At 32.8% G+C, this 13,417-nt stretch overlaps 1 protein-coding gene across 1 annotated transcript; it reads right to left on the bottom strand.

Annotated features, from left to right (window-relative positions):
- Nucleotides 1–373: 373 nt before the first annotated feature.
- LOC114336002 (protein artichoke-like) lies at nucleotides 374–10,355 on the bottom strand. The gene is made up of 2 exons (XM_050643154.1): nucleotides 10,061–10,355; nucleotides 374–3,673 (listed from the first exon to the last, which is right to left on the bottom strand). The coding sequence occupies exon 2, from the start codon at nucleotides 3,667–3,669 to the stop codon at nucleotides 436–438; it is 3,234 nt and encodes a 1,077-aa protein (XP_050499111.1). The 5' UTR covers nucleotides 3,670–3,673; nucleotides 10,061–10,355; the 3' UTR covers nucleotides 374–435.
- Between the last annotated feature and the right edge of the window lie 3,062 nt (nucleotides 10,356–13,417).

A 13,417-nucleotide genomic window follows, 5' to 3' on the forward strand; every position in this document is an offset into this window, starting at 1 on the left:
TTTAGCAACTGAATTAATAAGCCTTAAAAATGGCCATTTTCGCAATTTTTAAATTTAAAATAGCGTAGAACTCGGCAACAATCAATTTTAGAGAAAAATCGCAAGAGACCTTTTTTGCTTGGAATGGTCGAAGTGATCTAAAAAATTGTTCAAAGTGAAAAAATTGCTTTTATGAATTTGTTTAAAACATTGTAACAATTTTTCGGCTACGCACGGTACCGGCTGGCACCATGTGGATTTGTTATAAGCACTTCTTTTTGAGTAACTTTGTGCAAAAAATCGAATCGGAATAATTTACCTAACGGGGGCGACCGACGATACAGTCTGGAATAGAATATAATAGAAAATCTGGAAAAATTAATACAGGGATAAAGAAAATAGAGACCTTTATAATTATTTATATATCAGTATAATATTTAGTACAATAGTTTCTATTTAAGTACATGTTATTCCATTCAAATTGTTTACATTAATTTTTGGATTATAAGGCCTGTAGTCAATGTTGCAATCATCGAAATATACCATTATTTTTAATAAATCATTGCAAGATAACTGGTTGTCATTGATACCAATTTTGGATAAACGGGGAAAAGTTTTTCTGAATGTTTTCACATCAATAGTAAATCTGTTCAAGTAGGTATTATCTACATAAAACGTATCTAAAGTTCTTAGTGTTTGAAAAGGTACCAAATTACTTCGGAAAAATAATTTTTTATTATCAGATATATTAAGAAATGATAGGTTTTCTAATCCATCCATTACACCATCACTCAAGGAAGTGATTTTATTATTATCTAATCTCAGTGTTTGAAGATTTTTTGTACAATTGAAGGATTCATACCCAATTGTTACCAACTGGTTGGTATGAAGATCCAACTCAACTAAAGCTTTGAATAATCTAAATGTGTGCGAATCAAAATTTGCAATAAAATTATTTGATAAGTCTAAATATTGAACTGTATTTGGAGTTCCCAGTTTTGAGGTTTGGAGGATTTTTATAGATGACGAGCTAAGATTAAGTGTAATCAAGTTGGGTAAACCGTTAGTGATTATCGTTAAGTTTACAACTTTCAATTTGTTTCTTGACAAATTTAAAGTTTCTATGCTTAGAGTCTGAATTTTAGATTGATTTATAGCTAAATTTTCTAATGATCTAAATGTTTGTGAATGGATATTTGCAATAAAATTACACGATAGATCTAAATATTTAACGTTATTTGGAAAGTTAAAGTTAACAACTGTCAATTTGTTTCCTTGCAAATGTAGTTCTTTTAGATTCGAAAGACCGACAAAAGCGTTATTTTCTATTGTATCTAAAGCAGAATTAGAGATAATAAGAACTTGTAAATTCCGCATATCTTCAAATGTATATTCTTTTAACAACGTTTTATTTTTAAATATTTGTGATGCATCTAAATAAGTTAAACTCGTTAAACCGCTAAAAACATAATCTTCAGAAACGTCAATTGTCGTATTTATTAAATTAAGAGATGTTAATAGTGGCAAATCGACAAAGCAATTGTTCTTTAGTAATTCAATATGAGAATCTATTATAGTTAAATTTTTAAGGAAAATACTTGAAATAAACTGTTCTTCTACTGTACCAGTCAACTGAATTATCAATGTGTTAATTTCAACGGTATTATCCAAGATTACTGGGTTTGATATTGAATTAAGAAGTAACGTCCCAATATTAACTATGTGAAATGTATATTTCCCAATTCCCTCTATATTGTTATTTTTCAAGTTTACTTCTACCAAACTAGTCATGTTGTTAAAAGCGTAGGTATCAATTATTGAAATTCCCAATTTAGATAAGTCCAAATATTTCAAGTTCTGCAAATTGTAGAAAGCGTTTTGAGAAATTGTTTCTATTTTATTTCCATATAAGTAAATGTTTTTTACAGGTAAGTTTTTAAAAGTATAGCTACTTAAAAAATATATGTAATTATTGCTTAAATCTATGGTACGGATTGCTGGTAAACTAAAGAAAACATCACTTTCTAATAATGTGATAGCACTGTTCGAAAGATTTAGAGACTCTAAATTATTTAAGTTAGAGAAGGCTTTTTCTTTGATATAATGAATGGGGTTATTTTTAAGATCGATATTTTGGACACTAATATTGTAGAAGGTATAGCTTTGCAGTAATTCAATTGCATTGTTAGACAAATTAATTGTGTCAATATATTCCAAATTTGAGAAAGCATACGATTCAATATTCCTTATTTTATTTTCTGATAGGTCAATAATTTCTAAATTATCAAAATCACCAAAACTTTTGCTACCCACAGTCGATATGTTATTTTTTCTTAGATTAATATTTTTTAGAACGCTTTGAAGGTATCTAAAAGTTAACTTATTGATAAACAATAAATTATTTTCATTTAAATCAAGAGTTTTTATAGGTACGTCTTGAAAAGCTCCTGGATGAATGTGGCTTATAAAATTGTTGGAAATATTATACGAATTTAAATATGAACAATTCGATAGTGATATTTGAGATAAATTTGTTATTCTATTAGAAGAAAGATCTAAAATGTTTAGTTGCGGTATTCTCGTACAAAGTCCATCTAATTTTTCAATGGCGTTACCACTTAAATTTACGAAGATCGAACTGGAAGAACAGCAGTTTATGAAAAATTCATTACTTATTTTTCTTATATTAGAAACAGATAAATCAATAGTAGTAATGGCTGAATTTACTCCGAAAACTCTATTAGATAATACATCAAAGTTATTGAAGCTCAGATTAAATACAGAAGCTTGAACAGATTGAAAATAATTTTGCGGAATACTGGTTAAGTTATTGTTCGAAAAATCAATAGTACCTGCTGAGCTTATACTGGGTAGTTTATTACTATCCAAAACTGGCATATCTGTATCAAACCAGTTTAACTTAAATATATAATATATGCTTAAAGTATTATTAGGTATAAAACTGGAGTAAAAATTAGAAACACTATAAGAGTTGCTATTGCCAATATACGAAATATTACTATTCCCATAACCCTCAATTTTTAAAAGATCTTTATCACTTTCTAACGCCAGCTTTTGTAGATAATTATAACTTAAATCTAAAGATCGTATATTTACATTGGACTCAAATTCGGAGAAAGACACTAATTTATTATGGCTCAAATCTATAAAATCAAAATTTGTTTGATCAGAAGCTGGTTTTAATATAGAAATTTCGTTATTGCTTAACCAAATTGATGACATTTGCTTCAAATCATTAAATTCAACTTCAGAAATGTTGTTATAACTTAAATCTAAATTACAAGCATAGCAATATGGTAGACCAGTTAACCAAACCAGATTTGTTATATTATTTTGACTTAAATTTAGTTCCTTCAAATTCTTGAAAGCCCCAAATGTGTCGTTACTGACCGTATCTACTCTAGATCTTCTAATAGTTAAAGAATGAATATTAACCTGTTCTGGATACAAAACGTTTGAAATATCTACAAACGGTTGTATATTGGAAAAGTCAGAATCTTCAATCACAATTTCATCTAAATCAAATATTAAATCTTTATTTCGAAGTAGTTCCATGAGGAAATCATCTTGTGTTATTCCTTGACAATGAACAGTATTAGAACTATAATTACATCCGCCGCATAAACTTATTGTAGGCAGGAGTGAAACCAGTACCAGAAATCCAATCATTTCCCTAAAAGAAAAATATTTTATAATACAATAATCAAACGACTTCAAAGCTTTTAGTCCTGGATCCCGTGTACCAAACAAAAGATTGTTAATTGCAAGCTGAAAATTTGTCCATAGATTAAGGGCGTCGAATCGGACAAACTGTGATGTATGGGAACACTGGAACAGGGGAATCTTTAATTGAGGAAGGCGATAAACGTGTCATTTTGACAAGTTTATGATTGTGAAAAATAATAGGCTATTTTTAAGTTTATTCATTAGCCAATGTTATAATAATATATGAAAAAATGTTTGCCCGATAAAAATCCGACACACGTAGAACATGTCAAATGTCAGGAATTATGTTGGTAATAAATACCAATCTGATTTTTGCATGAGAGTTTAATGAAAGGGTAAAAAATCAATTGGAACTTCTGTCCGACAAAATTTATGGGAAAGTTTCGTAGTCCGACGTTCGAAACTACCCATATCTTACAGGTTTCAAACGCCGGACTATGAAAACTTCCCATGCATTTTGTCGGACAGAACTTCCAATTGAAACCCTTTCGTTAAACTCTCATCCAAAAATCAGACTGCTATTTATTACTAAGATAATTCTTGTCCTTTGGCATATTCTCCGTGTCGGATTGGTTAAAATGCCCAACATTTTTGTCGGACAAACATTTTTTATATATTATAATATAACGTTGCCTATTGAATAAACTTAAAAACAGCCTGCTATTTTTCACAATTATAAAAAAAATATTCCCCTGCCAGTGTTCCTATACATCAAAGTTTGTCCGACTCGATACCGTTAATCTATGAACAAATTTTCAGCTTGATATTAATAAGCTTTTATTTAGTACGCGGGATCCAGTTCGTCCGCTTTATTCAAAGAATATTTACAAGAAATTCTTTCAAAATTTCAAAAACCATAAGACCGGCTATTATGTACGGAACTGAATGTTGGGTAGTGAAAAAGTAAGAGGAACAACGAATGCATGTAGCGGAAATGAGAATGCTTAGCTTAGATGAATGAGTAGAGTGACAAAAAAGGATAAAATTTGAAATGAGTATATTAGGGGAAGTCTAGGCGTGGCACGAATTGATGCCAAAATGAGAGAGCATAGGTTAAGATGGTTTGGTCATGTTCAACGTCGAGACGTTAGTCACCCAATTACGAACAATTGCTGAAGTGCAGATTCCTGGAAAGAGTAGGAGAGGAAACCCAAAGAAGACCTGGGGGAGACGATTAGGCAGGACATGTTGCTAAAGGGGTAATATTGATATGACCCAAATATAGAATTTTGTGGAGAAATACAATTAGGGAAGCCGACCCCGTATAGGGATAAGGCAAAGAAAATGATGATGATGATTTACTACAAAAAAGTTCTGAAACCGTTTCCTTTTGGCATGTTTAAATTAAATATTAATATATATGGTATGAAACCTTAATGAATTGTAATGAGAAATACATAATGCTACAAGAAAACAGTTTTAGAACCTTATTAAACAACTAAGTAGATATGAGCCCAGTCTTACTGAAGATTTATATCACTTTATAGGAAGTTGGCTCATGCAGATAATTCCATCCAATTCCTCCGAAAGTGTCGGAACAACATCATTCCCAAAAGTCTGAAGCTAAGGCCATCCTATTTAAGTAGAAGATTGGAGAGAATACTACAGAGCCAATTTAGCCATAATTAGTGTTGTCAAAGGCTACATTTCCAAAACTTCCAGTTCCTCAAAAAAATCGCATTTCTCGTACTTACTAAAAATCACTTCCACTTCCGGCCTCTCCCAAAAAGTTAGAAGCAAATAATGCCACGCCGCTCTCTCGTTCTCAGAATTTTTCACCGTTTGTAAGTTAAGTTCTCCCCCAGGCATTGATTCAATACCATGTGAAATACTACAGTTACTTGGTGACAAAGGATTACATATCATCCATTCTATCTGTGTCGCTGTTTGGAATTCAGGAAAATGGCCATCTGATTGGTGTACCTTAATTTATATCCACTACACAAAAAAAGAACTACTACCAGATGTGAAAACTACCGCACACTGTCACTAATAACACGTTCTAGTAAAATCTTGTAGCATATCATCAAAAACAGATTAAAACCCTATCTACATTACCAAATACCTCAGGAACAAGCGGGGTTTGTAAAGGGTAAAGGTACAAGGGAACAAATCCTGAACCTGAGACAACTCATTGAAAAGTCTAGAGAATTTCAAGTACCTATGATTATATGCTTCGTTGACTACCAAAAGGCATTTAATTGTGTAAGCTGGATAAATCTGTGGTCAATTTTAATGGAAATGGGCGCACCAGTGCACCTGGTGACACTTATTAAAAATCTGTACCAGCTAATACAGCGACAGTACGACTAGATCAGAAGTTCTCAAACCAATTCAAGACCGAGAGAGGTGTTAGACAAGGATGCGTGTTGTCACCTGACTTATTTAACATTTATGGTGAACATGTCATGAGGATGGTTTTAGAAGGACGGGCCGGTGGAGTAACAGTAGCTGGTAGGAAAATCTCCAATTTAAGATTTGCTGATGACACTACACTTATAGCAGTAAATGAGTAAGAAATGTTTGATCTTCTGCGAAGAGTTGAGTATGAAAGCAATAAAGTTGGTCTGAAAATCAATAAAGCTAAGACAAAAATAATGGTGGTCGACAGATTCGATACTATTCAACTGCCTAACATGTTACAGGAATACCAGATAGCAAACACCTTTGTCTATTTCGGGTCTAGTATAACTAACGATGGTAACTGTGAAGCAGAAGTTCGGAGACGTATTGGTATGGCAAAAAATGCGATGAGTCGCCTAACTAAAGTTTGAAAAGACAGATCTATCTCTCAAAATATCAAGATGAGACTAGTGAATGCCCTTGTATTCTCAATATTTCTATACGGAGCAGACACTTAAACTCTTCGCACATGCGAGCGCTAAAAAATTGATGCCTTTGAGATGTGGTGCTGGAGAAGAATGCTGCGCATACCTTGAACAGCTCATAGGACAATCGTTTCCATTCTAAACCAACTCAATATTAAAAAAAGGCTGTCCACAATATGTCTGCAACGTATTCTACAATTCTTTGGTCACGTGGTTTGCAGAGATGACGACAGTTTGGAGAGATTAACTGTTTCTGGAAACGTTCCGGGGAGAACATCAAGAGGACAATCACCAACTAGATGGTCTGACCAAATAAAGCATTCAGCTGGAAACTCATTCTGCGAAGCTCTTAGAGCAGCTGAAGATAGAGACCAATGGAGAAACATTGTTAGGAATATTGGAAGAAATCACGATCCTCAGTAATGGGGAAACGACAAGAGAGAGAGAGAGAAGTTAAGTTCTCATTCTCTCTTAACTAAATAGTACAACAGCAAAGTAGTCTTGTTAAGTTTTTATCAGAGTTCTCATGTTTAAAATGATAAATGAGTACCTACATCAATTAAATATTAGTGCAGTGTATAATTTCACCTCCACATGAAAAGGAAACAGAACCAGCAACCTGCACACCAAAATCCTGTAAACTGTAAGTACTTACAATACTTATCCTCAAATTCGACAGGTCGTCACGAGGGTTTGACGCTTCTAGGAGGAAATTAGTGGCACACCCCCCGTGTTTTCCCCCTAATGAGGGAGAAAATTCAAAACTACATATCTAATAATTCATTTTCAATAAAACTGAAGAATGTAAATAGAGAAGACTCAACAAAATAGAGAGAAAACAGTTAGGTAGGTACAGATCTGATAAAGAAAAACCAAAACACTTTAAATATAAACTAAGGATTTCCAGTTTTCAATGTATTCCTTCACTCAACCGTTCTCTCCAGCTTTGTCTGGCTAGTCCCCTTCCTGAAAATTTCTTCTCTCCATTATTTCGTCCACTTTATCTCTGAAGGATATTCGAGGTCTCCCTCTCGTCCTTATTTCTATAAGGTCCGTACCAGGTTAATCTCTTGTTCTCTATTCGATGTAGTTTATTATGTCTGAGTTCACTCCCAAGCTTCTCTTAATCTCTATATCTTTTATTCTATTTCTTGTTACTTTGCAGCTTTTCCTTACGAATTCCCTCTCTCTGTTGCTCTTATTTTGTTTATGGTTTTCTTATTTATTGTTCAATTTTCACTCCCATCAATGAGGAAACTCCTTGTCAAGGTATTATAATTCTTCTTTTTGTTTTTTTTTGCTGATGTTCTTACCCCACGGTACCTTCTGTATTCTCCGTTGTTAGGTATTCAGTTTTCTTATATTTATTTCCATCCCATCGTTTGTAGGTATATTTCTGTTCCAGTTTTCTCATCATAAAACTTAGGTCACCACTTCTACATGGTTTACATCAACACTTTTACTAAGAGGGTAATAGAAGAAAGGAAAACGAATAAAGTAAAAAAGCCAGACGGAGGAAAAAATTAGACAAATTGTATTTATATGCGTGTAGGTCATTCCTAATCAAATATTATTGTTAAGTACTATAGTTAGAAATATGGTAATTGGAGTTAAAGTAACAAATTATAGTCAGTGCTTAAATGTTGTGATCCTTCAAGAACTGGTTTGTCCTCCCAGAACGATAACTTAAGAGGTACCTACTGTTAAACATGAGTACCGTAGAAACTGGAAGCTGAAAAGGGACTAATAATTACAGGAAAATATAAATTTGAAGAAATAACCAAGTTCAACTATCTAGGAGTAACAATAGGGAAAAGCGGCAAAGACAGAATACAGGAGAGGGTAGTCAAACATTTGGAAGAAATAATCAATTACTAAGATCCAAAAACATCGACAGAAAATCAAATATCAGAATGTTTAAGACACTGATCAAACCAGTTATCACGTATGCAATGGAAACTACGACGCTGACAAAAAAAGATGAAGAAGATCTAATAATAGTAGAAAGGAAAATAATGAAATCAATATTGGAATCAAAAAGAACAAGTGACGGAGAAACAAAAATAAAGACCAATAAATAAATTCAACAAGAAATGGAAGGAGAGAACATAGCAAAATACATAAAAGCAAGATAACTGGAATTAGCAGGCCACATAATGGGAAGAGCACCCCAGAATGATAAAAATAATCACGAACTGGACACCCTTGGGGTCAAGAAAAAGAGAAAGACCAAGGATAAGATTGGAAATATGTACACAACCAACACTGCAAAGACATATACAGAGTGGGCCAAACAAAAGTATCCACCTCGATATTTGGCAGTATTTATTAGATTTTAAGAAAATAAAAAAACAGGTCAATTTTTGATCCAAGGGGGACACATTTTTACGGTACAAACATCTGTCATTTGTCAACTCCCTCCCTTCCACTTCCCCCACCGCGTATTTTTAAATAGGGAATAGGGGTCGTGTGTTAACTCATTTAAAAGGTTATTCAATTCTCTATTCAGTAATATCAACATTGACATAAACGTTTATACAGGGTGTCCAAGAAAAATTATTTAAAATTTGATTAATTGACACAAAAAGAAGAATGTATGTAATTTATTTAACTCAAAAAACGTTCTACTGCTGACAGAAAACATAAAAAAATGTTTATTTGATAAATAAACATTGCTTGTTGCTTAAATTCAATAATCAACCTACCAAGAGGCAGATGGGTGGAAGCTTGAACATTGGAATTGAGCGAAAAACAGTGTCTATTTATCAAAAATCATTTTTTTCTGTTTTGTGACAGCAGTAGAATGTATTTTGAATTAAATAAATTACATACATTCTTCTTTTTGTGTCAATTAATTAAATCCAAAATAATTTTTCTTGGACACCCTGTATAAATGTTTATGTCAATGTTGTTATTAATGAATAGAGAATTGGATAGCCTTTCAAATGAGCTATCACACGACCCCTATTCCCTATTTAAAAATACGCGGTATGGGAAGTGGAACGGAGGGAGTTGACAAATGACAGATGTTTGTACCGTAAAAATGTGTCCCCTTTAGATCAAAAATTGACCTGTTTTTTTATTTTCTTAAAATCTAATAAATACTGCCAAATATCGAGGTTAATACTTTTGTTTGGCCCACACATAAGCAATAAACCAAACAGGAATAATCCAACTGAAAAAAGGATTACTATATGCCCCGGCATTGCCATAATCCACTAGGATTAAATAAATGTGATGATGATGATGATGACCGTAGAAACATAGATACTAGAAGATGGAAATATAACAAACTTTTGATTATATCGTGGCACTTTGATACATTAAAGTCTGAGGCAAAAGTCAAAATAATAACACTCTGGAGAGTGAAAAATATCCAAAAAGTGTATATCACGATGCTGGTAACCACACAGAGTCAAAGAATTTTCATGATACTGCCATGAGGTTTTTCATAATCTAAATCTACAGAAATACTACAAAATTGAAAAAAAAACTAAGATACTAACCTTAATATCAGTGGAGAGCCAAAAATACGAATAAGTATTGTAAATTGTAAAACATGTATATTCACTAACGTTGGGTATCTAGTAACTTTCTGAGACGTATGTACTTTAGTTAAGATGTTTTGTTTCTATTATCAGAAGTTAACATTTATTTTTAGTTAATGAATGGTAGGAGTAAACAAACTTTCAGTTTACCAACAATATCTGTTTTGTCCGGTATTACCGAACATATCTTTCTTTAGAGCTTTTATATTATCATCTAAGATAATTTCAAACTCACTATGTATTGAAGCAAGTCTTGTTTGAAAATTAAATAGTAATAAATACTTAAATAGCAATTAAAAGAAGGTAGTTTGTTTTTGTATGTATACAAATAATAATATCTCAGAGAACGGTACCTACCTAGTTCTCGCCAGTGGCGCACGTTTTTGATTGTGTCAACCTGACTGAATTGAAAATGGGCCAAATCCCACCTTCAATTTTAGGAAAAAACCCATCAATCCATTTGTCAACCATCCATTTGTTCCAAGGGTGTGGGTTTTACGGCCCTCCCTATTTGGGGTCTGTTTTTCGTTTGCGTCCCCAAAACTCCCAAAATGTTCGAAAATCTAAGTCCAACCTCTGCGGCTTCTGATGGCATTGTTCATTGCCTTTCCAACGCATGTCTAATTTTGAAAATCGGTTTTACCAAAAGTTGTCGAGTTTGTACTCAATTTCTATTTAAGAATAGGAAAATGTTTGTATCCCAAGCAACCAAATAACGTTTACAGAACGTTGAAAAGACGTCATAATTATCACCAAACCACGTCACGTTTATCACGTTTTTTCGACGTCGAAAGTCACGTGAATTTGTCCCACCACAATTGACGTCATTTTTATCACGTTTTAAAATACGTGGTATCAATAACGTAGTTTTTATGTCGTTTTTTAGATTATTTTTCATTTTATAAATACACAACAATTATTCGTATGGACATTGTTGGTATTGCAATTTTTCATTTAACTGTTTTAAATTTAGCCCAAAGGCTGAATTAAAACCAAATGGAAGACTATCTAAAATGTATAGAATTTTAATACCCTCAATGCAACAAAAATAGAATTTTCACTTTTTATATATACTTACTGTGTCAAAACTGAAACAACATATAAACTAATAAATAATTTATCAACAAATTAATTTAATTAAACTCGATAACACATAATTGGTTCATTAACAGAAAATAAACACCAAAACAAAACAAATAACATAACCTCAAACAGTTTTCAAGAAGAACTATTGCATTGAACTAACTCACTTAAGAAAAACGAACAAAAATCTCTTAATTAACACGTTTCTTCAACTAAATATCTAAATGAAAAGTCTGATTTTACCACACAAAGCATCTAAACAATAAATGAAAAATTTCTTATGGAAATTGTTTTGAGTCATAAGCATTACCTAAGCCTTTAAGCTCCTCCCAATTTTGTGACGTCAGACTTAGGCTATCAAATTAAAACGTGTTTTAAACGTATTTTAACGTCAATAATCTTACGTATTTAAAATCACCTAAAAAAGACGTTTCTACGACATAATGTTCAAACATGTGTATATATCAGAGACATGTTAACCATAAACGAGGCTAGTCATGTGCCACTCAATGCATCGGGGTGTAACGCCGATATCAAGGACGCCATTGGTCAATATTCATTTTGAGTGGTCTAGCCATCTTTGTCCGTCATATGAGCGGTATCGCTTAGTAAAAAGAGATAGATAGACCACCGATCGACTTCCGCCCGTTACGCTTTTTTGCTGAGTATGCCTTGTGTCTACGGTTAACATGTCTCTGGTATATATTCAACCAAAAACTGACGTTTCCTCGACGTTATTGACGTCACTTGGTTGCCTGGGATGTGTGTGGGAAAGTTACACCAGCGACAGAAACTGTCAATAACTTGGCAATCCACATAATGCAAAACATACCAGTGTCAGACCAATGTAAAAAAACATTAATAAAACCTACATTTACAAAACCTGGCAAGAAAAATGGATGTCATCACAGATTCATAAGACGAAAAATAGTAATCAATAAAAAATTTGACAGAAACAAACTATTTTTGCAAAAAAAGATCCCCATCTACTAAAGAAGCAATGCAAAACAGTACCAATTACCAGAAACGTCTGGAATCTAACCTACAACTAATAGAACGATTGCAAGAAAAATACATAAATTATTTGGAAGAAACAATAATAAATTCGATCAAAAAAACCTATACGAAGCCGAAACTGAAAAATAATAAGGTAAAGACAGAAACACAACAGAGAATTAAGGACAGAAGCTACATAGTTCTAAATTCACTACTATATAAAGAACTTAATAAGGCAATAAGGACAATAATGTTGTCAAGGACAACAATACCCAAAAAATCGAAAATATAGAAAAAAGCAAGAGCGTGAAAGTGTTAAAAACTCTAAAGAGCAAAGGCCGACAAAAAATACACCATATAAAAGATTTTTTTTTGAAAATGTTTTATTTACAATCTGTCCTTAACTGAGAACAATAGGTAAATTATTTGACAAAAGTTTTTTTACCTGTAGAGGGAGATCCAGTGATCACCCTCTTTACATAAATTAAATTAAAACAAGTTAAAATAAGTTTAATTATCAAAGATTATTCGAATCTTCTTGCTAGGTCCACTACTTTGAATCTCTTCAGGCGTCGTACATCATTATGGTGATCAGTGAGGTTGCTAGCTAACTCGTTTGGATGAGATTCTAGTCTCTTGGTATATTTTTTGTAATATTCTGTTATTACTGTTTTTATAAATGACACATTGAGATCTTGCTCTATCACATAGTTTGGCACGTACCAAGGGGCATTCAGCATTGTTCTAAGGACTTTGTTTTGGAATCTCTGCAGTATTTCTATGTTTGTTTGACTGACTGTCCCCCAAAGTTGGATACCATAGGTCCACACTGGTTTTAATATAGCTTTATATATCAGCAGTTTGTTTTCAAGTGATAGTTGAGATTTACGACAGATTATTCAGTACATTTCTCGGAATTTTATTCCTAGTTGTTTTCTTTTTGTGAAAATGTGCTTTTGCCAAGTTAATCTCCTATCAAAGTGGATTCCTAGCTACTTGACAGTATCGGTTTGTGGGAGTTGTGTTTCATTCAGAGTTACAGATGCACATGTTTGTTTTCTCATGGTGAATGTTACATGGGTGGATTTACTCTCATTCACCTTTATCTTTCATTTTTTAAGCCATCCTTGGGTGTTATTAAGGTCTTTTTGAAGGGTTCTGGATGCTGTGATTGGATCATGGTGAGAATATAAAAGATAAAAAGGAAATTACTATGGACGACGAAAACCAGATAAA

The sequence above is a fragment of the Diabrotica virgifera genome, chromosome 2, assembly GCF_917563875.1.
Source record: "Diabrotica virgifera virgifera chromosome 2, PGI_DIABVI_V3a".
Classification (NCBI taxonomy): Eukaryota; Metazoa; Arthropoda; class Insecta; order Coleoptera; family Chrysomelidae; genus Diabrotica; species Diabrotica virgifera.

Excerpts from the sequence above, each read along its gene's own strand:
- LOC114336002 (XM_050643154.1), bottom strand. The coding sequence starts at position 3,669 with ATGATTGGATTTCTGGTACTGGTTTCACTCCTGCCTACAATAAGTTTA.